This window comes from Sardina pilchardus, chromosome 7, assembly GCF_963854185.1.
Source record: "Sardina pilchardus chromosome 7, fSarPil1.1, whole genome shotgun sequence".
Classification (NCBI taxonomy): domain Eukaryota; kingdom Metazoa; phylum Chordata; class Actinopteri; order Clupeiformes; family Clupeidae; genus Sardina; species Sardina pilchardus.
Genome location: NC_085000.1, coordinates 31,930,338 through 31,955,354, shown reverse-complemented (window position 1 = coordinate 31,955,354; position 25,017 = coordinate 31,930,338). Strand labels below are relative to the sequence as shown.

The 25,017-nt window shown below is 47.7% G+C and overlaps 1 protein-coding gene across 2 annotated transcripts in view; it reads left to right on the top strand.

The window, feature by feature from the left end:
• LOC134087961 (helicase ARIP4-like) overlaps nt 1-25,017 on the top strand; it is a 50,520-nt gene that overhangs the window by 8,342 nt on the left and 17,161 nt on the right. The window contains exons 1-2 of one of the 2 annotated variants that reach the window (XM_062541830.1): nt 8,108-8,609; nt 24,519-24,744. In XM_062541830.1, coding sequence (XP_062397814.1) covers nt 8,576-8,609; nt 24,519-24,744 — 260 coding nt within the window. In that variant the 5' untranslated portion in view covers nt 8,108-8,575. Of the gene's footprint in view, nt 1-8,107; nt 8,610-24,518; nt 24,745-25,017 lie in introns of those variants that run through there. The other variant, XM_062541829.1, reaches the window with a different exon arrangement.

The window sequence follows — 25,017 nt, the reverse complement described above, 5'->3', positions numbered from 1 at the left end:
GGAACAGAATCTTCTGTTAGAATGTTCAAAACTCCATGCTGAAAGGTTAAGTGGGGTTCTAATCAAAGATTTGCGATGAGATGAGAGCGACGTTCTAAAACCTTGCAACTGTGAACTAAACATGTTGAATGCTTGGCGACGGCTTGTTACAACGTGCAACATTTAATTCACCCCGCTGCAACTCCTTCTGCAACGGTTTCGTCTCGTCAGAGATCTTTGGTGTGAATTGGGCCTTAGAGGAAGTGGTGGGTATTTATTCCAGTTACATAATGATGCACAAACTTGTTTTAGTAGATAGACAATATGATCTTTTCAACGTGAAAAAGATAAGTATTCCAGTCATTCAGGCAGACACTTGCGTTGCATTTCTGTATTTGTGTGTATCAGGTGATTTGTGTAGTGTAAGTTTGTCTTTGAAGTCAGGTGAGTAGAGTGGAAGTTTAGGTGAATCAATTCAGTTTGACACAGTGGAGCGCTGTTGCAAAGCCCGAAAATCACAATGAATCACAGCATGTTGGCATGGAACACGCAGCGTATGGCAGATCTTACTCACCACAGATTAGTCTTTGCCTTTGTACTCAGTGCCTTAATCAAGTCTCGCCTCCAGGAGGGTGTGTAGGCCACTTTCTGCACGTGTGCGTTTGTTTAAGTGTGTGTGTTTTGTGTGTGTTTTGTGTGTTTGTATGTGTATGTGCAGGTGCGGGTGCAAGAACAATGAGGAGTATTCTCTTGTTTTTATTAGTGAAATCAGTGAGAAAAGAATCATAATCTCACCCAAGATTAATCAGTCTGTGTGTCAAACAGTGTGTGTGTGTGTGTGTGTGTGTGTGTGTGTGTGTGTGTGTGTGTGTGTGTGTGTGTGTGTGTGTGTGTGTGTGTGTGTGTGTGTGTGTGTGTGTGTGTGTGTGTGTGTTTGTAAGAGTGTGTGTGTGTGTTTGTAAGAGTGTGTGCGTGGTTGGTACTCTTGGATGTTGGATCGAGCCCATTGTCTGTCCCTGTTGCTCGTTTGGATTCCCTGTCGGGTTTAGTCTAGAAATCCAGATGTTTACAGAGTTCCAAGGCTTGTGGCCAGAGAAGTTCCGTTTGGCCATATATCTATAACAACACAGTTTTTTTGCTGTACTGTTTACAGTAAATTGTATTTAAACATTGTGGACCGTAAAGAGCATAGCGCAAAGTTAGGCCATTAGCAAAATGTCTCGTACATGAACTAAAGCCATTGTGTGGTGTCCAGGAGCGTTACGATCATGGTAGTAAATTGACAAGATTGATCCTGGTAGATTCCTTGTTATTAGATTAGCTTCATTTACACTTTAGATATTGACCCTCATTTAAATTCTGGCCCTTTCTGTTGGCAGCGGGGCAACAATTCTTAGAAATCGGAGAGTTAAAAGGACAGAGAAAAAGAAGAAATTAATCCAGTTCAACTTGTAAAAGTTTGTTAAAACTAAAAGAGAGAGAAGAAGGCTCACAAAAGGAGTCTTGCTTGTGTTGTGCATTGGGCTGAGAGCTTGATGACATTGGTGGAGTTGTTTTGGGGTTTTTGTCATAGTGACATGTGTTACACAAGCACATTATGAAAGATCCTCCCCGACCTTCTCATGAACATTTCCCACCACTCCACTCGCTTTTACAAGAGCTCTCACCAGCTCTGTGTGTGTGTGCGCGCACACATGCACACACATGCTCATGTGGGTGTGTTTGTGCCTGTGAGAGTGAGTAAATAGGCTAGTCCTAAATGTTCTCTGCCTGTTTTGTGTGTTTGTGCGTGAATGAGAGAGAGAGAGAGAAAAGTGGGAAGAGTGACCGCTAGAAAAGAGAGAGATAAGATACTCGTATGTTTTAGCAGCTGCATATTATGTCTTGGAGTCATTAGATGGTCTCCATGACGTTGATTTGTTTAATAGTCACTAGGTTGGCGCCATTGCCACTTTAGTGTTTGAATTTATTAACACACACACACACACACACACACACACACACACACACACACACACACACACACACACACACACACACGCCAGTGTGCGCCAGTGCCTGTAGTCTGTCTACAGTAGAAACCCCCCGTGAGGATTAAGGTCAAACATGTGAGGGCAGTCCCAGTGACCCAGCATGCCCTGCCCCTCTCCTCTCCTCTCCTCTTCTCTTCTCTGAGTTGTTCTATTCCCTGTCATCCTCCCTGCCCCCATCTCTTCTCTTTATCTCTCCTTATCTCTTTTGCACCTCCACTTTTCTGCGCACATGTGCTTGTTGTTCTCTCTCTCTCTCTCTCTCTCTCTCTCTCTTCTTTCCACCGCTCCTCCTCCTCATTATACCCCCCGTCTCTTGTGTAATGTGGCTCTCACAACAGCGTCACCGTGCCACCCACTTTTTTGTCACACTGTCACCATAACAACAGCTACCCAAGGTAAGGATGCGGGCGCGCGCACGCACACACACACACACACACACACACACACACACACACACACACACACACACACTGACTGACTGAGCCCCTGGACACTTGTTAACACCCCCCCCATTCTCTCTCTCTTTCTCTCTTTCTTTCTCTCTTTCTCTTTCTTTCTCTCTCTCTGCGCTTGTGTTTCTATCCTGTCTTCCTCCGCCTCTCCATTGCCTGCTCTACTTTCATGTGTCAGTCATCCTTCGTTCATGTCTCATGTTCCACGTGACCGTGCTTGGCGTCGAGTGTCACTTTTCTCATGATGCCTGGGGTGTGATCATTAATGTGGCCTGGACAGCACATGGCCTGTCCTCAGCTGGTAACCTAGATAGTTAGATGCCATTCGCCGCCCTTTTCACTGCCCCTGTTGGTCATGATGACCTTCTGTCTCGGTCACTATATGCTTTTCAGGAAGGTGTTTGAGTCACGCTTCTCTGAAATATTACATCCTTATATCAATAATGATATAAGACAGTGCACCAAAGGAAGCTATGAGAGATCCCTGTAAGGCGTGTGTGTGTGTGTGTGTGTGTGTGTGTGTGTGTGAGAGAGAAAGAGAGCGAGAGAGAGAGAGTGAGAGTGAGTGTGAGTGATGCCACCTGGAGCGGTTTTCTGAAAGGTTTGTTGATCTCATCTCTGGCAACATGTGGTTGTCAGTTTCCACGAGGCGGCCTGAGCATAATGCTTTTTCTTGGTGCCCGCCGCCTGAATCCTTCTGTCTCTCAGCAGGCGTTCTGACTCAATATCAATCTAATTTCTGCATTGATTTTTGATGCATCCCAGCCAAAGTAATGATCTCCAGGCTAGAGCTGAAGTTCTAGATGAAATGAAAAATTCTGTTCCCACACAGTAAGGATAGCAAACGCAGCGTGCAATAGGAATGAATATTTAGCTCAATGCTCAAATGCAGCTCTTATTCACATTGGCTAAGATTAAGACCGGATTTTGCGGTCAGACTGCACCTTACTTGAAAACAGATGCACGGTGTAGAAAGATACATACACATGCAGACGTGGTCTAGTCGCACATGTGAGAATGCAGACTACATACATGAGTGCATTTTAACTGTGTGTCATCAAACCTCTTCACTTCGATTGGAAGCAGGAAGGAGACATCTCTTTTGCTCACGTCCTTGTTGAGAGAGAGAGAGAGAGAGAGAGAGGGGAAAGTGCGTCAGAGTCCCAAGGTACAAGAGCATCCATTTGTCATCCATTGACAGATACTAATACTTGAGGGAGATGGAGCATACAAGAATATCCTACGCAAACACGTCACCATTCCTAACCTAAATCCATTGATGGAAGTTATTTATAGAATGTTTGATATGTATATATCTGAATCTATACAGATCGATTGATCAGGGTATTGATATTTGGGCCGCCATTCAATATTATTGCAGTTCTTAACATATTGTGATGTGATTCTGCTATATATTGCCGTTCATGCCTCCTATATTATTCAAAGGCATTACAAAGCACACGGAAAATGAGATTGTTCAACTTACTTCAAATGTCACGTTTAATTCTGTGAACAACAGCATTATACACGCTTTAACTGAAGTACAAAAACTTAGTAGGAGGGGTAAACTTGTTATGGCATGGTGCATGTGAAGGTCCTAACCATTCACTTTTTGTTAAACTGAAATTCACTCAAAAATACACATGTGAAAGAAGACACATCAGACAGTTGTGGATAACAGGTTGTGATTGTGAAGCCATTTTCATTTGAAATGGTCACTTTGTTGACGTAATATGCAAATTAAATGTTATCTGAGTATCCCCAAAGTAAACATGAATTTATGTGTCAACCACTACAGACAACGCGCTAGGTGGCGCTATAGAGTCCCTAAGCTACACCCTAGGCCAGAGCTCTGTTTCTGACCAGAGGTAGCAACACACAAGCCCACCAAATTTGGGTCGTGGACCGCAGGTGCTTGGGCCCGTCAATGCCGCTCACGGCCTCTTTCTGTCTTAAAATACACCTCAATTCAAACCGTCGCCATTTCAATATACTTAAACATTTAAAAAATCTGGTTGCAGTTCCTCTTGGGCAACCCCTCTAGATCATTTTACTGCTGATATGACATGATTAATCATAACTCAAATTCTTATGAGATTAACTATAGAGTGTAAATGTAAAAGTTGTCCAGATTAATACAACACACATGTTCACCAAATCTGGTCTATTTTCCTGAATGTATGTGTCAATCACAACAGACAATGCGCTAGGTGACGCTATAGAGTCCCTGAGCCACACCCTAGGCCAAAACTGTCTTTGAGTAGCGATCGCAATTCCACATGTAACTGCTAAATTAGAGTATTGATGCATGCCAAGTTGGTGAACAAACGCAAAACATCGCTCAGATAAGACAAAAAACTATAATAGTAATAATAATAAAAATAATAATCTAAGCAAAAACAATAGGGCCTTGCACCGACGGTGCAGCCGCTGCTTCAGCGGCCACACCTCAGTGCTCGGGCCCTAAAAAATGGCAGTATATTTGACAAACAGCAGGCAGTGGGACGGCCTGTGCAGCCTGCAGTGATCCCACCCCCTGGCTTTGTTTTTTTTTTTGCCCACCCATAGGTTCCATGTGTCTTGTGTTGACGCAATCGGGCTCTAATTTATTTCTGTGACCAACTATCGCCCCCTCTGTTCACAGACGCAAAGGCAATTATGTAAAGGAGAAAAACATAGCCGGGGCAGCGCAGGAGAGACGAACGGAGACAGGGAGGAGACTGCATGTAGAAGTGTATGAAGGGTTTTGTTTTTGAGAGGAGCTGTGTGTTTCAGTCTGTGTGTGTGTGTGTGTGTGTGTGTGTGTGTGTGTGTGTGTTTTCTTTGGAGAAGCTTTGTTTGATGTTTTTATCTTATTCACTCCACCTTGGGGAGCTGCCGGTAACTTTGTGTGTGGTTTTCTGTCCTCCCACAGCAGTCTCTTTTCTTTTCTTTTCTTTTCTTTTCTTTTCTTCTCTTTTCTTCTATCTACCTCTCTCTCCTCTTCTGTCTGTTTTCCTCTCCTCTCTCCCTTCCCCCACAGACTTCAAAATGCTGGTTTGACACAGTCTCCCTCTCCCTCTCATTGCCTAGTCTCTCTCTCTCTCTCTCTTTCTCTCTCTCTCTCTCTCTCTCTCTCTCTCTCCCCTCCTCTCTATGCCATTAGAGATCTCTATCTCTGTTCTCGCTCTCCTGCTCTGTGTAACTGATATTCCATGGCTCTTTAAACCGGATGCAGGTCAGCTGAATTGTTACCCTATAGCCCTAGCCGCCCCCCCCCCCCCCCCCCCCCTCTCAAATCCCGCACCCAGTCTCTTCTCTTTACCCCCATGAACTCTCTTACCCTGGTTACCTAAGGCAGCCTTGTTGTGGGCGTGGCCTGGTGAGGTAGCCGGGGCCGGAGGCGGGGTTTCGGCGAGTGTGTGTCTGTGTGTCACGCTGGTTCTGCTGGTGGGGTGTGTTCCAGGGGAGCGGGGGGGCGAGCGACGGCCCCACAAGGTCGGCCCTTTCTCAGCGACACGTTGTTTTGTAAGTGTCCGATCGGCCTCAGGACTCCGTCTCGGACTACCTCTTACATTCTCACACACACACACGCACACGCACACGCTCTCCTCCGCCTGAGCACGCTACGTACAGGAGGTGGTTGTGTCTATGTGTGCGTGCGTGCGTACGTGCATGTGTGTGTGTGTGGGTGTCCATATGTGTGAGAGCTCTTCTCCTGCTTCCTGTCTTTGTGGCAGACAATCTCTGTGCTCTATGTAGGTGTGTGTGGCTGAGCCCCAGCACTATGGGTGAGTACTTGCTGAGTGTGGTTTTTTGGCATAATTGTGGATGAATGGTTAAACTTGTACACTCTGAAACAGTGCACACGTGTGTGTGTGCTGGTTCTCATGTGGCCCGTGTGTCTGTGTCTGTGTCTGTGTCTGTGTCTGTGTGTGTGTGTGTGTGTGTGTGTGTGTGTGTGTGTTTGTCTGGTCTGTGTTCAGCCTTGCATAAGAGGCATAGGCACTCAGCCAGCTGTTTGACTGAATGTGTTTTGGGTTTGAACTTTTCACTTGGTCTGTTTGTGCTCTTGGAAGTGTCCTGATGATGATCATGGTTTTCTTTCCTCTCTGACTGAACTTGGGAGAGTGGCCTGTGGTTCAGGGAGGCTTACATGATTGAGTGGCTCTGGTGGATTTGCAGCTATGCAACCCACTTCTCTCTCTCTCTCTCTTCCTCTCTTCCTCTCTCTCTCTTTCTCTTCCCCTCTCTCTCTCTCTGCAGAGGTATTTGCGACTGCCTCAGATGTGGGTCAGGTCAGATGCTCGGGGCTGGGGGGAGGGGCGGTGGGAGAGGTGGGTGGGAGCTGGAGAGCATGGTAATCGGAAGGGAAAAGGCCCCAACATGTTTGACGAGTGTGTGTGTGTGTGTGTGTGTGTGTGTGTGTGTGTTTGGGGGGGGGGTCACTCTCATTGTGGTGGTGTAAGACAAAAGGGCAGAGAGGGAGTTCAGTTCTGTGATGTGAAAGAGGAGAGGGGACAGAAAGTCTCTTACGGGACAGAGGAACGTTCTCTTTGGGGCAGGCGGAATGTTGTTCCAGGACACATGGGGCGCAGGGCATCTGTGTTGTGGTTGCAGTGAAGCAGATGCAAATGTGAACACGAGTGACGTAGTGGCGCAAAGGATGCGCATCTGTGGGATGTAAGACGACCGAGACTTTGGAGAAAGACAGCGAGGGGATTTCCTGACTTGTGACAGTTCCCCATTCTGCCAAAAGAGCTGCCAACACAATGTCACAGAGGCCTGGTTTGCCGTGTAGAGATTTAGCGAGCAGTGTCTGCCGTGCCGAGATGCATTTTTTCCGGTGCATACTGATAGTCGTGCTTCCATACAGCCAGTAATAGCCATGGTCCTCCAGGGAGTGACAGCAGTAACCACACACCAGCAAATTCTACTGAGTCACGCCAAAGCACCAGCGGGATTAGAATGACAAGGAGATTGATTTTTATCACAACCTCTTAATCATTAACAAAGGAGGGAGCAGTGAGTGATGTATCCTTGATATTCTTACAAAAATCTTCCTAAGTAAACACAAATAACAATAAACAAGGCAAACAAGTTGACAAGCATTGTGTCTGAATTCAGGCGAGGCCCAGACTGTTTATGATTTTAAAAAAAATGTATAATGACTTTGTCAAAAAAGTCATTCAAAAGTTTCTGACAACTTGTGCCTAAAGCACCTAAAGCAAGGTGCAAGTTTTCCTTGCTTTAAGCCCTGAACAAATCAATACATGTTTTTTTCATAGGGAAGCAGCCGTGTATAACACGCAAACAATGCAATGTCAATCAATAACTGTCAGAGATCATGCGACAAACAAAAAAACCCCAAAACATTGTCACCAAAAACATCAGGTGGTCGAGACACCTCAGAAGCCGGCTTCATGTTTGTGTCACTTGACACACTTCCACTCGGCCGCCCTTCCGCCCCCTTCTCCCTCCTCCCCCCCGCCTGCCGTCCGTGCGTTACGAAAGGGCTGAGGAGGAGGGCCAGGCCCACGCCGTCAGTCTCGCCCCCCCCTGACGGGGCCCCGGCCCCAGCGTGTGAGGTTATGTAAGGAGCTTTGGTCCAGCTTCCTGGTTTCCACGACTCCAGCCCTGAATTCTCGCAGAACAGATGAGCTAGCCAATGAGCACACAACCAAGCGCAGCGACCTGCTTCTCACACGCAGCCTACTGAACACCACGCGTTCTCAGACAGCCAGACAAAACACAGCGGACACAGCCGAAGCGAGGGAAGAGTGAGCGGCAGAGACAGAGTTGTGTAACGAGAGAAACAAAAGGAGCGGAGGAGAAGAATAGAAGAGTGTTTTAGGAGGGAGAAGAAGAAAAGAGGAGAAAGATTTGCCTTAGAAACTGCCGTTTGAGACTCACGCAGCTGGTGCGGGGTCCAGTCTTTGGGCAGAAAGAGAGCATCCTTCGGAGACAAAGCGAGCAAGGCTCAGACAGAAGAAAAAGAGAGAGAGAGAGAGCTAGAGAGGGGGGTCGAAAGGGACAAAAAAAAGTCAGCTAGTTGAGTAGCAGGACGATCGGAGAGTCCCGCTCCTCATTACGACTTCTCCACGTGTTCTGACCAGCCAACTCGGATCAGACATGCTGCTGCTGGAAGAACCGGACCCTCTCACAGGTACGTGACCGCTCCGGACCGCCGACCACCACCACCACCACCACATTGCCATGGCAACCCTCTTCCTGGGTGCATTTGACCCGCTGCCAGGGTGCTGTAGTCACGATGTCAGGCTGACCCGAGAGACAAATGAGCAAAGGGCAGTGAAAGGTGCACAGAGGAGAAGTTTGCCTTGTTTTCTATCTTCTGTGTTCTGTGTCCTCCTTACGTAAGTTTGTAAACTGATCACTGCCAGGGTGAGGAGGTGACTGACAGCCTATTAAATGGGTACCTGCCTGAAGCTGTTTTTCGCCATGCCATTGAAGTGTGAAGATATTAGGAACTGTTACAAAACATTGCTCTGAGTATGCGTGTACTGTAGGTACAGTATGCTGCTGTACATCCGTGTCATTTGAGAGATTGGATTTAGTGGTACAGACTATTCAGTCATCTTGTGTAACCTGGCATCGTCATGTGTATTTCCATAAGAGTTCTACACTCTTTCTCTGTGTGTCTTCTCTGCTTCTTTCTCTCAGTTTATTCTTTCTTTGTTCTCTCTATTCCTCCCTTTTGTCTTTTCTTTCTTTCTGTCTTTCTTTTCTTTTCCTTCCTTTCCTGCTTTGTTCTTTTTTTATCACATTCATGGCCATTGTGTTCATTGATGAGCCCTGTCCTTGACTAGATTAGTGGAGTGGATTACATATCTCTCCTCTGCGCCTGGGCTGGGCATCTGCAAAACCAGACACACAAATAATCAGACCATGTGCTCGTCTAAGCCCGTAGATCCAGCCTGACCGACCAAACAAACACTCGCCTCGTTCCCACGTCCTCTCTCCGGCGGCGAGCATCATGGCGGGCCGCTGTTATGGGACGTGGCAGCTCTGCCAGGGCGATCTGTGCCCACTGTAAGTCGGGTGACAAAGGATCAGGTCCAGAACGGTGCCAAGTGCCAGCGTGCCAGTCCCACTGTGGCTCATAGGGGCCCTGCTGTGCCCTGTGCCTCGACCACCTGGTGAAAATGTGTGTGACCGTGGTCAGATGGGAAGGGGGCATCTCTGTCCAGTGTCCAGAGCCGGTGCACATGGTGTTGTTGCCGTGACTCATTACATCTGATGTTCTCTCGTTTTATTGGGGTCATCTCTTCTCTTCTCGTAAAGGACAAGCGTCTTGTGTGGCGCTTATGAAAGCTGTGTGAAAAGCTGTTTGCTCACATACCCTGTTTATGAGGACGCTAAGAATGCTTATTAAAGAGATGCGCTGTACTGATGGTGCTGATAGCAGTGAATCTGCATTCTTTGCAATCCGATATATTGTATCAGTTAATCATTCAATTATTTAAACTGTTGTTGTCACCCAAGTGAGGGAAACACCTGTTTAAGGTATTGCTGGGTCTTTACATTATAATTTGCTAGGCTATTGGCATATATGTTAACAGAAATGTACCGAAGATAACATGAACAAATGTCAGTCGATCATTCATACAGATAATTCGTTTTTTAAAGTATGTTTGAAGTGTGTGAATGCAGTAGGTTTGAATTGATTGTGTCTGTTTGTCCTGCAGAATATTCTAGATTGAGCGTTTGAAGTCCATTGTGCCCTTGAGAAGTTGAATGGTCACTTCAGCCCTTGTTTCTTCCATCTACAGCATTTCCTATTTGCTTGTTGTGTTCTGTTCTGGTCCTGCCTGTGCAAGTGCTTGAGGTTTCATAAACAGCCTCCGATATAAGCCTGTCCTTGGTTAGATAATGACGCTCCAGTGGCCCCTTTCTTCTGGCATTTAGTCGAGATGAAGTTTATCCCAAGAGGTGAGCGCGGAGACGTAATAGTCTCTGCTTGATCTGATTCTGTGTCGAGACGACAACACACACACACACACCTTTGTCTGCCCTAGAGGTCAGCTCGAAGCGCTTAGGTGGAAGGTGGAATTTGCATATTACATGTATAGCTTTGCAGCCAGTTGTGTAGAAAAGAAAAAGGATTGATGTCATTGCTTGTGCATGTCTGTGTGTGTGTGTTTTCGAGGTGTGTGTGTGCCACTTTGCGGTGCGTGCGTTTCCAGAGAGTTCTGGCTGGTAGCCAGGGGCGGCGGTGTGGCGGTGGTGATGGTGGCAGATGCAGGTTACACAAGTGGACGCCGCGTTCTCTTGCTTCCCTCACACCGGAGGTGTTCTAGAACACAGCCACCCAGCCGCCTGCTCTAATCTCTCTCCGTCTCTTTCTCCCTTTCTCTTTCTTTCTTTCTTTCTTTCTTTCTTTCTTTCTTTTTCTCTCCTTCGTCTTTCTCTCCTTCTCCTCTCTCTCTTTCCTTCTCTCCCCTCTCTATCCATCCCTCTCTCCCCTTCCTCCCTCTCTATCCATCCCTCTCTCCCCTTCCCCTCTCTCTCTTTCTTTCTCTTTTTCCTTCTCTCCTCTCTGTCTTTCCTTCTCTCTCTCTCTCTCTCTCTCTCTCTCTCTCTCCATCTCTCTGTCTTTCTCCCTCTCTCTCTCTCTCTCTCTCTCTCTCTCTCTCCATCTCTCTGTCTTTCTCCCTCTCTCTCTCTCTCTCTCTCTCTCCATCTCTCTGTCTTTCTCCTCTCTCTCTCTCTCTCTCTCTCTCTCTCTCCATCTCTCTGTCTTTCTCCCTCTCCCTCTCTCTCCCTCTCCCTCGCTGGCTGGCTCCCCCTGCAGTCTGTGACACACTGGCCTAGTAATGGCTGTGTGAGTGCAGCGGAGCGGCAGCGGCAGCAGGGCAGCGTTTCGTAACGCCGCAGCACTCCCTCCCTCCCTCCCTCCCTCCCTCCATCCCTCCCTCCCTCCCTCCCTCCGCGTCAGCGCTGCTCTGCAACAACAGGGCTGCAGCTCGGGGCGGCCAGGAAACGGGGAAACAACAGATCCCCTGGAGCCCTTTTGTGTGTGTGTGTGTGTGTGTGTGTGTGTGTGTGTGTGTGTGTGTGTGTGTGTGTGTGTGTGTGTGTGTGTGTGTGTGTGTGTGTGTGTGTGTGTGTGTGTGTGTGTGTGTGTGTGTGTGTGTGTGTGTGTGTGTGTGTGTGTGTGTGTGTGTGTGTGTTTTAGTGTGTGTGTGTGTTTTAGTGTGTGTGTGTGTTTTAGTGTGTGTGTGTGTTTTAGTGTGTGTGTGTGTGTGGGTTTTAACCTGGTGTGTCGGTGGCTGTTGCTCCGTTCCCTTAATGCAGTGCTTGGGTGTCAGTTCTCTTCATCTGTGGGTGTTTTATTTGGTGTTACAGGCTTTTGTGCCTGTTTTCTGGCCCTGTCTGCTGGTTATTTGCTGTTTTAGTGTGTGTTTATGTGTGTGTGTGTGTGTGTGTGTGTGTGGGTCTCCTTGCTTTCTGTTCACAATGGTTTTCTGAGCAGAGGCATGCAACAGGATTCAGGTGTAAATTGGCAGTTTGAATTCTTAGTGGCACGTAAACACACTGACACTCTCTCGCTCTTCCACATGTTCTCCTTTTGAATATCCGATTGCATTGTTTTCTCACATCCCGACACATGTCTCTCCTCTCCTCATCTTTCTCTCTCTCTGTCTCCCTTCTTCTTTCCCTCTCGCTGAGAAACTGAGAGGTCCCTGTTCCGTCAGGGTGGCCCACGATACTAAGTGAGTCAGCCTCAGAGACTTGTGTTCGCTGGGACTGTGTATCTCAAACACATATGCGTGTTGCTGAGAGTCGTGCCAGTGTGTGTGTGTGTGTGTGTTAGAGGGAGGGAGAGAATGTGTGTTTGTGCGCGCGAGTGAGAGAGAGAGCGAGCGAGCGAGCACTCACTGGACGTGCCGTACCTCTGAACATGTGGGTTGTGTAACTGCCAGAGGCTCAGTTACGTAAGCGTCCCTCCGTCTCCGACCCAGCCCCAGAGCACTGATGGCTGTGTGTGTGTGTGTGTGTGTGTGTGAGTGTGTGTGTGTATGTGTGTGTGTGTCCGTGCCTGCGTGTCTCGGTGGGGGAACAAAATTGGTTATGGCGTAAAGTGGGTCATCCTGTTGAGGTATCATTGGGGGGGGGGGCAGTTCTTCCTCACATATTCTCTTCTCTTCAAAAGTTTCAATATTGTTCCCCTGTCCTCAGACGCCTCTCTCCTTATCTATCCCCCAAATCTACCCCTTCAGCTTTTTAAGAATGATCCAGAAGAAAGTCCATGACCTCTCTGAACAATATGTGACATATTCCTCTACTACAGCCACACAAGTTAAAGACGGGCGGATATTGTAACGTTTTTTTAAGTTAGCTCTGAGAACTCATTTATGCAAATGGCTACTAACGTGGTAGGAAAGTTAGGCATGTGTAAGATGAGCTCTCTGAGTTTGAGTCTCTCCCCCTCTGACATTGTGTGCTAGCCTATTGTTCTGTCTTTCTGAGCACTCTTCCTCAACTCTATTGGCACACAAAGCGGCTTACTAAATTGCTTGTCTAGAGGTTTGTAGCCTGATTCCATTAGTAAATGAACAAAACTGGATTTTTTCAAATCTGTTGCCATTTTATTCTCGCCTTAGCAGGCTTTTTTTCCCTGAGATATGCTTTTAAGAAGCGGTCTCACAGATATGTTAGATATGCTTTTAATAAGTACGTTAACACGCCGCTAAAGTAAAAGCTTAATTGTGTTCATGTTAATGTGGACGCACTTTTACACTAAGCTTTATTGTCTCACGTTTATGGTGACTAGCACTTGAAACCGATACGGAAATGGTGTTCTTGTTCAGCAGTTGTACAAATAGATCATTCTGAGTTTTAATATCTCTCTGTGCAAAGCCCTGTGCTGTGTGCAGAGCTTCACTCATTATTGTTGTTAGCTCGCTAACTGAACAATATATATATATATATATATTTAGATTTATACAACAATTGGGTTCTATGAAGCTGTTTCTTGGTTTCTGATTGGCCGAGAGACGTTCCATGAGTTGAAATATCCCACGATAATCCACTCGGACTTTTCACAGCTAATAATAAATCACTCCGCGATACAATGTCAAATTGTGAAGTGTAAAACGAACTGTCACGTTGCATCCAAGCTGAAATACAGACGCTCAGAACATAGAATATGACGGAGGTGGATATTAGCTAGTTGGATGGCATATTCTAGGCTAAGTAAAATAGTGATGTTTCAAAGCTAAAAGCATGTCCTAACCAGACGCAATGCGAGCTAACGTTTATTAGGCTACATTGCTTGACAACGGGGGAGATAGAACTAACGACTGGCTTTTGGCCATAGCAACGTGCTTTTAGAACTAACGACTGGCCTTTGGCCATAGCAACCATCCATTTAGAACTAGTAACGGCAGTTTGTCCTGCAAATAGAAATTTGTGGCGGAGAGAAGTAGTTCTACAAACAAGACAGTTTTAGCGATTTAAACGTTTACATTATAATGGGAAATTAGCGCAAAAAACAAGTGGTAGAATTGTTGTATAAAAGCAATATAGCACTCGCGGTCGTGGGTTGTTGCTGGATATTCCCACGGGTGTTGTTGCCTGCGCCACTCGGCCTCCGGCCTCGAGGCTACGGCCGAACAACACCCGTGGGAATATCCAGCAACAACCCACTCCCACTCGTGCTATATTGCTTAAGTATTTGAAAGTGAACAGACATAAATGTTATTAGACTGGTGTCTCATGTGATTATGAAGGTAGTTTTTTAACTTGAGCTTGTGGATGTCAGGTTTCATGTGAAGCCCAGGTGCTTTAATGCTGTGTTTTATAACCCAGCCTCACCTTATGTAACTCCGTGGCTTTTGATTTGCTTTTCTGTCGCTGGCATGGAGGTGAACAGTGAACAGTGGGCCAAGGGAATTGGCTTCTTTTTTACTTTTTATGAGGAGCACTTATTTAATTATCCCGCTCGCGTCGAGAACTGGTGTCGGCCTGACCTTGTGAAGTCATGTCTCACTACTTGACCTGCACGTGTTGTGTGTGTCAGGGAGGCAGAACTACCTGTGCTAAGCGCAGGTGACATGAGGGACATTTTGATAATGATAATGGGAATCGTTACCATTGAAAATGGTAAATGAGTTCACGATATGAAACTGTAGACTTTATACTGTTCGAATTATGCGAAAACGTGAAATTCAACATTTTAACCCGGAGGTTTGTTTATTGTGGATTTTCTCAAAATAATATTGTGCGACAAGCGACAGATTTTGCTTTGCAGGGTCACATATATGGGGGCTTTTTTATGCTTTTAATTTGACAGGACAGTGGAGAGAGTGATAGGAAGCAAGTGGGAGAGAGACAGGTGGGGTAGGAACAGGAAGTGACCCGGGCTGGACCCTGTGGGCACAACTATGGAATGGGCGCTGTAACCAGTTGCACCACATCACCCGCTCCCACGAGTGACTTTTCACATTGTGTAATGGGGTATAAGACAAAATCCTCATCACCTAAGGACTTTGAAATTCAGTCATCCTTATTCATCAGACCTCTCAATATACTGTATTTCTTCTTGTAGTATTGTTTGATTCCAGAAGCTAAGACCAATGTCGTAAGACACAAAGGAAGTCACGAAGAGCCACTCATACATGAAAAGAAGCCATCAGCTGGCTAATATAATCAGCACTATAATCAGTGTTACTCCACAGGTGATTTGGGTCTTGTGTGAAAGCCGGTTTTAATGCAGGAACTGCCAGCTCAGCGCTCGGACATCCAGACGGACGTCCAGCTTTCACGCATACAGCACACGGCACAATCTCCTGTGACCCCGATCCCCTCCCTTGACTAAGACTCTCTCTCTCTCTCTCTTTCTCTCTATTTCTTTCTCTCTCTCTCTCTTTCTCTCTCTCTCTTTCTTTCTCTCTCTCTTTCTCTCTTTCTATCTCGCACAGACACACACACACACACACACACACACACACACACTCACACTCATGCTGACATACGCACAGATACACACACGCACACGTATACCCCCTGAGGGTGTGTGTTTGATGCATAGCTGCCTTGTGAGCCGGTGTCCAGCCAGCGTAAGTTAAGCTGGTTATGAGAGCAGCGCAGTGTTGGGTTAACCCTTAAGGGTATGTTCACACTAAGCGTCTTTTTCTCAGCTGCCGGCGTCCGTTTTACATTATAACCCTATGGAGGAGACCGTGTTTTCAAAAAAGTTACCGGCTTCTTTTAAAACGCGACTGCAACCGTCTTTTTTCTGCAGCTCGAAGTTGAGAAAAGTTCAACTTCTGGCAGAAAAACGCCTTACGTCATGCTGTCTTTTTTACAACTGACCAATCACTAGCGGATTAACGAGACCTGTGGTTTCCCATGACAACAGGTAAAAAATGGTGAAGGTGACAGAACATCGGTCGAGAGCGGTCGAGAGACTCGTTTTAGGTTTCTGAGCTTTTGGGAAATGTTTGACATGACTTCACAACTTTGCCATAACATACTAAAAGCAATAGTCAACCCCATTTTTTTCTTTCGCGATATTTTGTGTCCACACGTACGTTAGTCACTTTGCCTATCGCAATAAAAACGCTTCCGGCTGCTTTTGGAATAAAAACGCTGGCAGATTCTTTTTTCAAGATGAGAAAACGGTCTGCACAACTTCTTTTGTCAGAAAAAGACGCTAAGTCTGAACGTACCCTAAGAGTGTACCGTCACACCGGTGTGTTTGGAGTGTTGGAAAATTAACATTCTAAAGAATGTCTGGGTTCATTGAATTCAACATAGAATTTTAGAATGTTGAATTGTTGCGGAATGGAATCTTGTGTTAGAATGTTCAAAACCGGTTCAGGCCTGGAGCTGGAGCAGGAGCTGGAGCTGGAGCTGGGTGGACAAAGATAGGGCTCCACACTGACATGAGATCAGGGGTCAGATACAGGAGCACTGAGTGTGTGTGTGTGTTTGTGCGTGTGTGTGTGTGTTTGTGCGTGTGTGTGCGTCAGAAAGAGAGGCAGAGAGGGTGTGCTGTTGGAGCCTATGTGAACATGAGTATCTGCCACTGCATACATTTCATTGCTGCACAGATGAGAAATTCCAAAGCCTGCAGTGCCATGTGTGTGTGTGTGTGTGTGTGTGTGTGTGTGTGTGTGTTGAAACTCCAAGCCTTCAGCGCTGAGTGTGCTTAAGTACCAGTGTTTGTGCGAAGCTGGATCGCAGCCGTGCTCGGAATGCCTCCATTTTATCTCCATTCAGCCTGACACTCATGGGAACACACACACACACACACAGGAACACACACACACACGAGCACACACACGGCATTAACGTCCTTCTGCTCTCTAACTCGGCGCACATGGACGCAGTCCGCCGTCCGCTGCGGCTCTCGCGCCCACGCGCCCCGCTGAGCTCCCCTTTGCTGACGGCAGCTGGCTGTGCCCGCCAAGTTCTGCAGAATCAGCGCCCCCGTGCCCCCCCCCCCGCTCCCCCCCCCTGGCCTGCGTCAGTCCTCTCCCCTGGCGGTCACTACGTCACGGAGCCGGGTAAACGATGACGGCGAAACAGCTGGTTCCGCTGAGCCAGGAGAGAGGCGTGCTGCGGGCGATGACGTCCTCGGTGTAAGTCATCGCCACCGAGTCACGCCGCGCTTAAAGGTCGATGTAAACAGCTGGTGTAAGCGTATGGTTTTCTTCCTTTTTTTTTTTGCATAGGGGCACTGAGGTATCAAGTGTGTGTGGAGTATCACAGTTTCAGACGAGGCTTATCGGCTGTCATGAGCTAAGACAGCTACCATTCCCTAAATATATTGCAAGTTATAGAATTGGAAAAAATTGTGTATAAGTTTGTGTGTGTGTGTGTCTCTGTGTGTCTCTGTGTGTGTGTGTGTGTGTGTGTGTGTGTGTGTGTGTGTGTGTGTGTGTGTGTGTGTGTCTCTGTGTGTGTGTCTCTGTGTGTGTGTGTGTGTGTGTGTGTGTGTGTGTAAACATGGATGTGCTATGAGCTGCTGTGCTGTCCCATCCCTCTGACCTCCCCTCCTGCCCGTCTACTGAGCTCTGTGCTGCTCTGCTCGCTGTGTTTACACACTCTCACCAGCTGGATTGGGAGTAAATCTGTAATCTACTTACTGTGTGTGGTTATCTGTGTGTGTGTGTGTGTGTGTGTGTGTGTGTGTGTGTGTGTGTGTGTGTGTGTGTGTGTGTGTGTGTGTGTGTGTGTGTGTGTGTGTGTGTGTGTGTGTGTGTGTGTGTGTGTGTGTGTGTGTGTGTGTGTGTGTGTGTGGTTATCTGTGTGTGTGTGTGTGTGTGTGTGTGTGTGTGTGTGTGTTGGTAAGGACGGGGGAAAGAGAGAGAGAGAGAGAGAGAGAGAGAGAGAGAGAGAGAGAGAGAGAGAGAGTGAGAGAGAGAGAGAGAGAGAGAGAGAGAGAGAGAGAGAGAGAGAGAGAGAGAGAGAGAGAGAGAGAGAGAGAGAGAGAGAGAGAGAGAGAGAGAGAGAGAGAGAGAGAGAGAGAGAGAGAGAGAGAGAGAGAGCGAGCCATGCCACTGGTGGCAGTTTTTTATTTTTTTCCACATCACATATCCCCGATCTGTGGGTCAGTAGCGCACAACACGCTTCTAACTCAGTCTAACAGAGATGGAGAGACAGAGAGAGAGAGAGAGAGAGAGAGATAGCGAGGGAGGAAGAGAGAGAGAGTGGGAGGGAAGGAAGGAGGGTGAGTGGGACAAGCATACAGTGGGTCAGATGTTCAGTGAATGAGGGCGTGGATCTGGAGCGGTCCTGCCTGCCTGCCTGCCTGCCTGCCTGCCTGCCATGATGTCCTCTAATTAGAGGCAGGCTGCCATGTCTGCCGTCTCCCCAATTAGCCCGTGTCTGAGCCCTCCGCTCGACCCCAAACGTCGTCCCAGGGCTCGCTCTCCCCATGTGCAGCCCACCGCTTCTGCCTCTGTGTGTGTGTGTGTGTGTGTGTGTGTGTGTGTGTGTGTGTGTGTGTGTGTGTGTGTGTGTGTGTACAGTTTGTTCGGCGGGCATCATGCCACCCAGTTTCTGGCATACTCAGAGGAAACATCAAAAGGCTTACCAGCTTACCAGTGCATGATTTTTTAACTTTGCTGTGTTAGAGGTGCTCGAGTGAGTGCTGCTTGGTACGTACTGTACGGCTGTGTGTGTGTGTGTGTGTGTGTGGAGTGTGGGGGACTGTCCAAGCTGTTGGGATTTCCACTGACTCTCTCCAAACAATTTACAGTGTACAGTTGACCTATATAAGCACTACTTATACAAACATGCCTGCACAGAGAAAGGGGGGGGGGGGGGGCAGGATTACATTGCAACAGTGAGTGAAGGTCTCTGAGAGATCAGAATGGACCAGAATGGGTCAGAGTGTAAAAAGCACTGAAGGGTTGGCAGCGTAGGCTAAAAGGAACTGATTCTAGATTCTAGATCTAGAAGTACTCCGTGTTCCGCTCCATGTTTCATGTTCCTCAGGGATGTGATCAAAGCCAAAAGAGTGGATCGTTATTGTTTGAAGTTCAGGCGAGCAACTGGAGTATTAAGTGACTTGCCCACGTTGGCATCACTGCCTGTTTTATGATATCATATCAGGTGCATGTTGACCAGGCGATTTGTTGTCATCAGTGTGTGTGTGTGTGTGTGTGTGTGTGTGTGTGTGTGTGTGTGTGTGTGTGTGTGTGTGTGTGTGTGTGTGTGTGTGTGTGTGTGTGTGTGTGTGTGTGTGTGTGTGTGTGTGTGTGTGTGTGTGTGTGTGTGTGTGTGTGTGTGTGTGTGTGTGTGTGTGTGTGTGTGTGTGTGTGTGTGTGTGTGTGTGTTCGTTGTGTGTGTTCGTTGTGTGTGTTCGTTCGTTCTGGTCTGGTCAGGTGCCAACTGGGACTCAAGGTTACTGACTGTGTCCAGTGTTTTTCCATCTTTCCTGATCACACCATTCTTTTTTTATTGTGTGTGTGTATTGGGAGGTTGGGGGTGGTTTGGGCTTGGCAGGTACCAAACACACACACACACACACTCTCTCACACACTCTCCCCCCTGATGGCCTGCTTGTGTGTCATCGGCAGGCTATGACGCTGGTTTTGCCGTAAAGCACTGTTATATAAACAGCGAGTTGCACCAGTGTTACATAACCCCATGGCTTCTCAATGCGCCCCCAACCCAACAAAACCCTCCCCACATCTCCCAGTCTACTACCCCCCTCCCCTACCACTACCACTATCTCTCCCTCTCTCTCTCTTTCCCCCTCTCTCTCTCACACACACATGCATACAATTACCCCCCCCCCCCTCGCAAACACAAACACACACACGCACACACTTACACTTACTGCTTTCTCTCAGTCTGTGTTTCCTATTATAGATAAGGACTCAGCTTATGTAAATGTGACGTTAATAAAGCATTGAGGCTTTTGTGTGCTTCGTCGTGTGTGTGTGTGTGTGTGTGTGTGTGTGTGTGTGACGTGCACACACTTTCCCTTGCACATAATCCTGCGCCCCAGAGGCATGTGTGTTTTCAAGTCTAATTGTCTTCCCTCCCATTCAGGCTTTTGTACCAGTGGAATGGTACTGCAACGCAGGTAGAATCATCAATGAGTGTGTTCGCAGAGAATGAGAGCCGCAGAGCATACATATATTTCAGACAGAGAGAGAGAGGGAGAGAGAGATAGATGGATAGAGAGAGAGAGAGAATGTGTATCTGTGTGATGGACAGTAACAGCATTGAAAACTGGCACACTTGCAGGAATAGGAATTCACAGATCCCCACCCCCCCTTGTGCTATGAAGGGAACGTTAACATAACAGAGACAGAGAGAAGAACAGAGTGTGTGTGAGGGAGAGAGAGTGGACTCTTTCTAAGAACAAATTTGATCTTTTTTCCAAATCCTCCCCCCTGACAGCCCTTCTTTGTAGTGAACAGTTTCTTCATCTGTATTTCATTCCAACTGTCACATCCCTTGAGCATGTTTTTGTGTAGATCCTCCTCTGTGTGTGTGTGTGTGTGTGTGTCTGTGTGTGTCTGTGTGTGTCTCTTGGACATATTTTTGGGGGAGGAGGAGAGTCTCACCCAAATCCTTGTTGTGCTCCAGGCGTTATGTAACAGCCATGTTCTCCCTCATCACCATGGCGTCACGCGCCCGTCACCTCCCCCTTTCATCTCCTCGCTGATTATAATTGGACGCTGGCCACGCTTTTGTTTGAGTTTCGTTGCCACGGTAGTCCTGCTGCAGCAGTCAGTGTGTGTGTGTGTGTGTGTGTGTGTGTGTTTCTGTGTGACTGTGTGTGTGTTTTTATTTGTCTGTGTTTCTTTCTCTCCCTCTCCCTCTCTCTCTCTCTCTCTCTCACACACACACACACACACACACACACACACACCCATGAATCCAAACTCCCTAACCGCTGCACACACACCACAGAGGCCAGAGAGCACAAAGATGTGTGCGCACATGAGAACAAGCGTGGCACGCGTCAACGCCAGCTCTAGCACACACACACAGTACACTCATCATGGGCCCAGAACACAGAGGAAATGCCCAGCTCTGACCCCTTCAAAACAATCAGTGGCACACACACACACACACACACACACACACACACACGCACACACGCACACACAAACACACACACACACTGAGTTTTGGTTTCCTGGGTCCTGGAGTGGAGGTGAATGGCGCTCTGTTCATTATGTAAGGCTCCATTGCATAACCTGGCCATCACTTGTCCCCTCTGCTAGAACGGTGAGGAACTGACCTCTCACGTCGTCCGCACCTCTTCGTAGTAGAGGCTCTCACCGGCCCTTCCACACTTACAGGACAAATCCGGCCATTTTTCACATGGATCTCCTTTTCTCGGGGTCACCGAGTGCTGTCGGTGTGAAAAAGAATTAGCCTGAGTTGCTCGTTTTTAACAGCTAAAGCAGCCAGGCAGCTGCAGTGCTACAGTCTGGGGGCATGAACATAGGGGCTCACGGACATGCCCCCAGACTGTAGCACTGCAGCTGCCTGGCAGCTCTAGCTGTCGGCTGCAGGAACTTTTTTAGAGGCAAGGCTTTTTAAAAAAAAAAAAAAAATTATAAAGGTTTTCTTTTTTTGGACCGAAAGTACTTGATGACCTGGAGAAATGGCCAGATTTCTCCTTCAAGGTGATCCGAACAAGTGGCGAGGTGGACGAGAAGAAGAGAGAGGGAGAGAGGGATAGAGGACTGTGAATGAAAGATTGCAGAGGGAGGAGGAGAGGACTGTGAATATAGTCAGAAGGAGGGAGAGTGGAATCGAAAAAGAGGGGGATGCAGCAGATGTGTAAATGATTGAATGATAAGGTGATGGAGAGACAGGAGAGGAGTTGAGTGTGGAGTGGAGTGGAGAGGACCTGGGAGAGTTGTGTGAGCTAGCCCAAGTGTGCACTCATTTACAGATCGATTCGCTGGTTGCATAAGGGTCACGGCTCCGTTAGCTTTGGCCAAGAGATATTTCTGGAAAGGGAGAGGGGCAGAGGAGAAGCGAGAGGAGAGGAGGGGGCTACACACTCCCCATTCTCACTGACTGCTCTGTGTGTGTGTGTGTGTGTGTGTGTGTGTGTGTGTGTGTGTGTGTGTGTGTGTGTGTTCGCTCTCTGAACTATGGTGCACTTCAGGAATCGTTATGTAAGTGTTCTTTAAGATGGCGGGTGTGAGATGTGGCTGTGTGTGTGTGTGTGTGTTCGTGTCTAAGTGTGTGTATGTGTGTCTGTTTGTCTACAACATTAACTTATCCAGGGCAAAAAACATCCAAAGTGATCCATTCGAACATCTGAATATATTAAGTTGTGACTAAATCCCCTTCAGCCTCTAGTGTTCTAGACTGTTCCTTCAGCCTTAGAATTCTAGACCACTGTACAGTATCTCTTCAGCCTCTAGCGTTCTAGACTATCTCTTCAGCCTCTAGCGTTCTAGACTATCTCTTCACCCTCTAGCGTTCTAGACTATCTCTTCAGCCTCTAGCGTTCTAGACTATCTCTTCAGCCTCTAGCGTTCTAGACTATCTCTTCAGCCTCTAGCGTTCTAGTCTATCTCTTCAGCCTCTAGCGTTCTAGACTATCTCTTCAGCCTCTAGCGTTCTAGACTATCTCTTCAGCCTCTAGTGTGCTGGACTATCTCTTCCACTTGTTCCTGATCTCTCTGCCCTCTGGCCCTCTCTCATGTCTTATCTCCTCTCTACTGTGCTGTTTTGACGTACTGTGGCACAGGATGTGTGCTTCTCTTGCCAGGAAGTGCCACCGATTATGGGGTCAGCAAGCAGACGCTTCACGTAAAACATACCACTGACCTTTTGGTATCTAGTACACACACACACACACACACACACACACACACACACACACACACACACACACACACACATTCTCTCTCTTTCTCTCTCTCACACATACATACCACTACACAGCACCATATATATAGCATGTCTACACTTGTATCATTGTAAATGTTGTGTGCGTTGGCGCATAAGCTGCTTTCAGACATAGGTGTGAGTCTGCATGTTCTGCGGATGTCAAGCAGTTTGGCCATGTATCTGAACAGCGTAACTGGACATTTTGGAACTCCGAACTTAAACTCTTACACTACTCCCCCCCCCCCTAGTATTTCTGACGGACATTATGTAAATAAGCCCATGTCTGAAAGGAGTGCAGATTCTGTTGACGTGCGTCGGTGTTGTTCACACACAACATCTGCGCGTTAGCATTATATCTGAATCCCCTAAAGGGTCAGACCTCCGTTTGGCAAAGATCGGCGCACTGTATACTGCGGAGGACACGACTGAAAGCAGCTGCAGACGTGTCGTGATTCCAGTATCGTGTCAGCACAGGCACACCGAGACAGACTTCCCTGACAGACATGGCGCAGCGCCGTGGGTCCATATACAGTGCTACCTCCACAGGGCCAGTCATTAGCAGATTGAGAGGCGTTTTATGTAATTTGTTGTTAGTCGCGCGGTGTCATCATCAGCCCCCATGCTCCAGTCTACGGCGCTGCGTTACATAAACGATTTGTCCTCCCGCCGTGACCGACTGGGCGTCCATGCATCTGTGTGTGTGTGTGTGTGTGTGTGTGTGTGTGTGTGTGTGTGTGTGTGTGTGTGTGTGTGTGTGTGTGTGTGTGTGTGTGTGTGTGTGTGTGTGTGTGTGTGTGTGTGTGTGTGTGTGTGTGTGTGTGTGTGTGTGTGTGTGTGTGTGTGTGTTCTGAGAAACCTTTTTATGGGATGACTGTATATGGTTAGGGTTCCCACAGGCAAGTAAAGAGTAGAGGAGCAAAATAAACCTTCCCAAGAGTTACTTCACTGTGTGTGTGTGTCTGTGTCCAGATTCAAACTTGAAGTAATGTTTATATCCCCAGCAACCACCTTGGCAGTGTGTGTGTATGAGAGAGAGATACTACATGTTTTGGGGGCCAGAGCGAGTGAGCGATCTCTCTCTCTCTCTCTCTCTCTCTCTCTCTCCCCCCCTCTCCCCCTCTCTCTCTCTCTCCGGCCGTGCGGACTGTGCTCGGGCCCGTTTCATAAGCAGCAGATATTTATGAGCGCAGCTTGCATAACTGCGATTTAGTTCAGTGCATCTTGGCCTGATCCTGTCACCGTGCTGTCATCCAGAACAAACAGTACCAGCGCCGCTGCTTCTCCTCCAGCCACACACACACACACACTCACACACACACACTCTCACACAGACAGATAGGCAGACAGGGCACCCTCCTCATGGGCACAAGCAGCACAAGGAGGCTGTCAGTGGCAGTGTGTTGTGGGCAAACATGGTGCACTTTCTGGGCTGGTTAAGGCAGTAGAGGCCTCCTCATCTGTGGTAAAAAGGAGAAATGTTCTCTGGAAGATTGCCTGTGAAGATTCCAGATGCCTGTGTGTGTGTTGTATGTGATATGATTCTTCAAAAGGGAGAATTCTAACCAAACGAAGCCAAACTAAAATCTTAAGCTGTCTGCTTTGACGTGAATATATATCAAAACTTCCCTTTTTTCCCCCCCTTGTCACTTTTTCTCCTTACTCCCTCTGTCTTTCTGTACTTCTCTCCCTCCCTCGCTCTTTCGCTCTCTTTCCCTCCCTCCAGACCAGCCCAAGGGCGCTGCGTTCAGCTCAGAGAATGAGGCTCAGGGTGGCGACTCGTCGGGATGGCAGTGCACGCCGCCGTCGTCCACTTCCCCCTCGGGCGAAGCGCCCTCGCAGCCGCCCTCGGGCCCCTCCGCCCGCCACGCCAACCACAGCCCCTCGGCGCTGGCGCTCAGCGGAACCAAGAAACGGAACTCCAAGCCCGCCCACCTGAGGAGGAACATCAGGTACGTACAAGGCCCCCCCCCCCAGAGCCCACCTCACCGAATCCCACCCTGTTTCCTCCAAACTCCAGTCTCACAAATTTCCAAGCTGGCAAACCTCCAAAGCACAAACGTTCTCAATCTCTCATGATTACGTTGATCAGATGTAGTACTGTAACACCAAGAGTGAAAGGATAGAAAAGGATAGAGAGTGATACAAATGTAGAATTACTAACCTGAAACTCTTTCTTATTAAGCTTTTCAGTATTCTAGGCTGCATTACTGTTTTGTACAAAG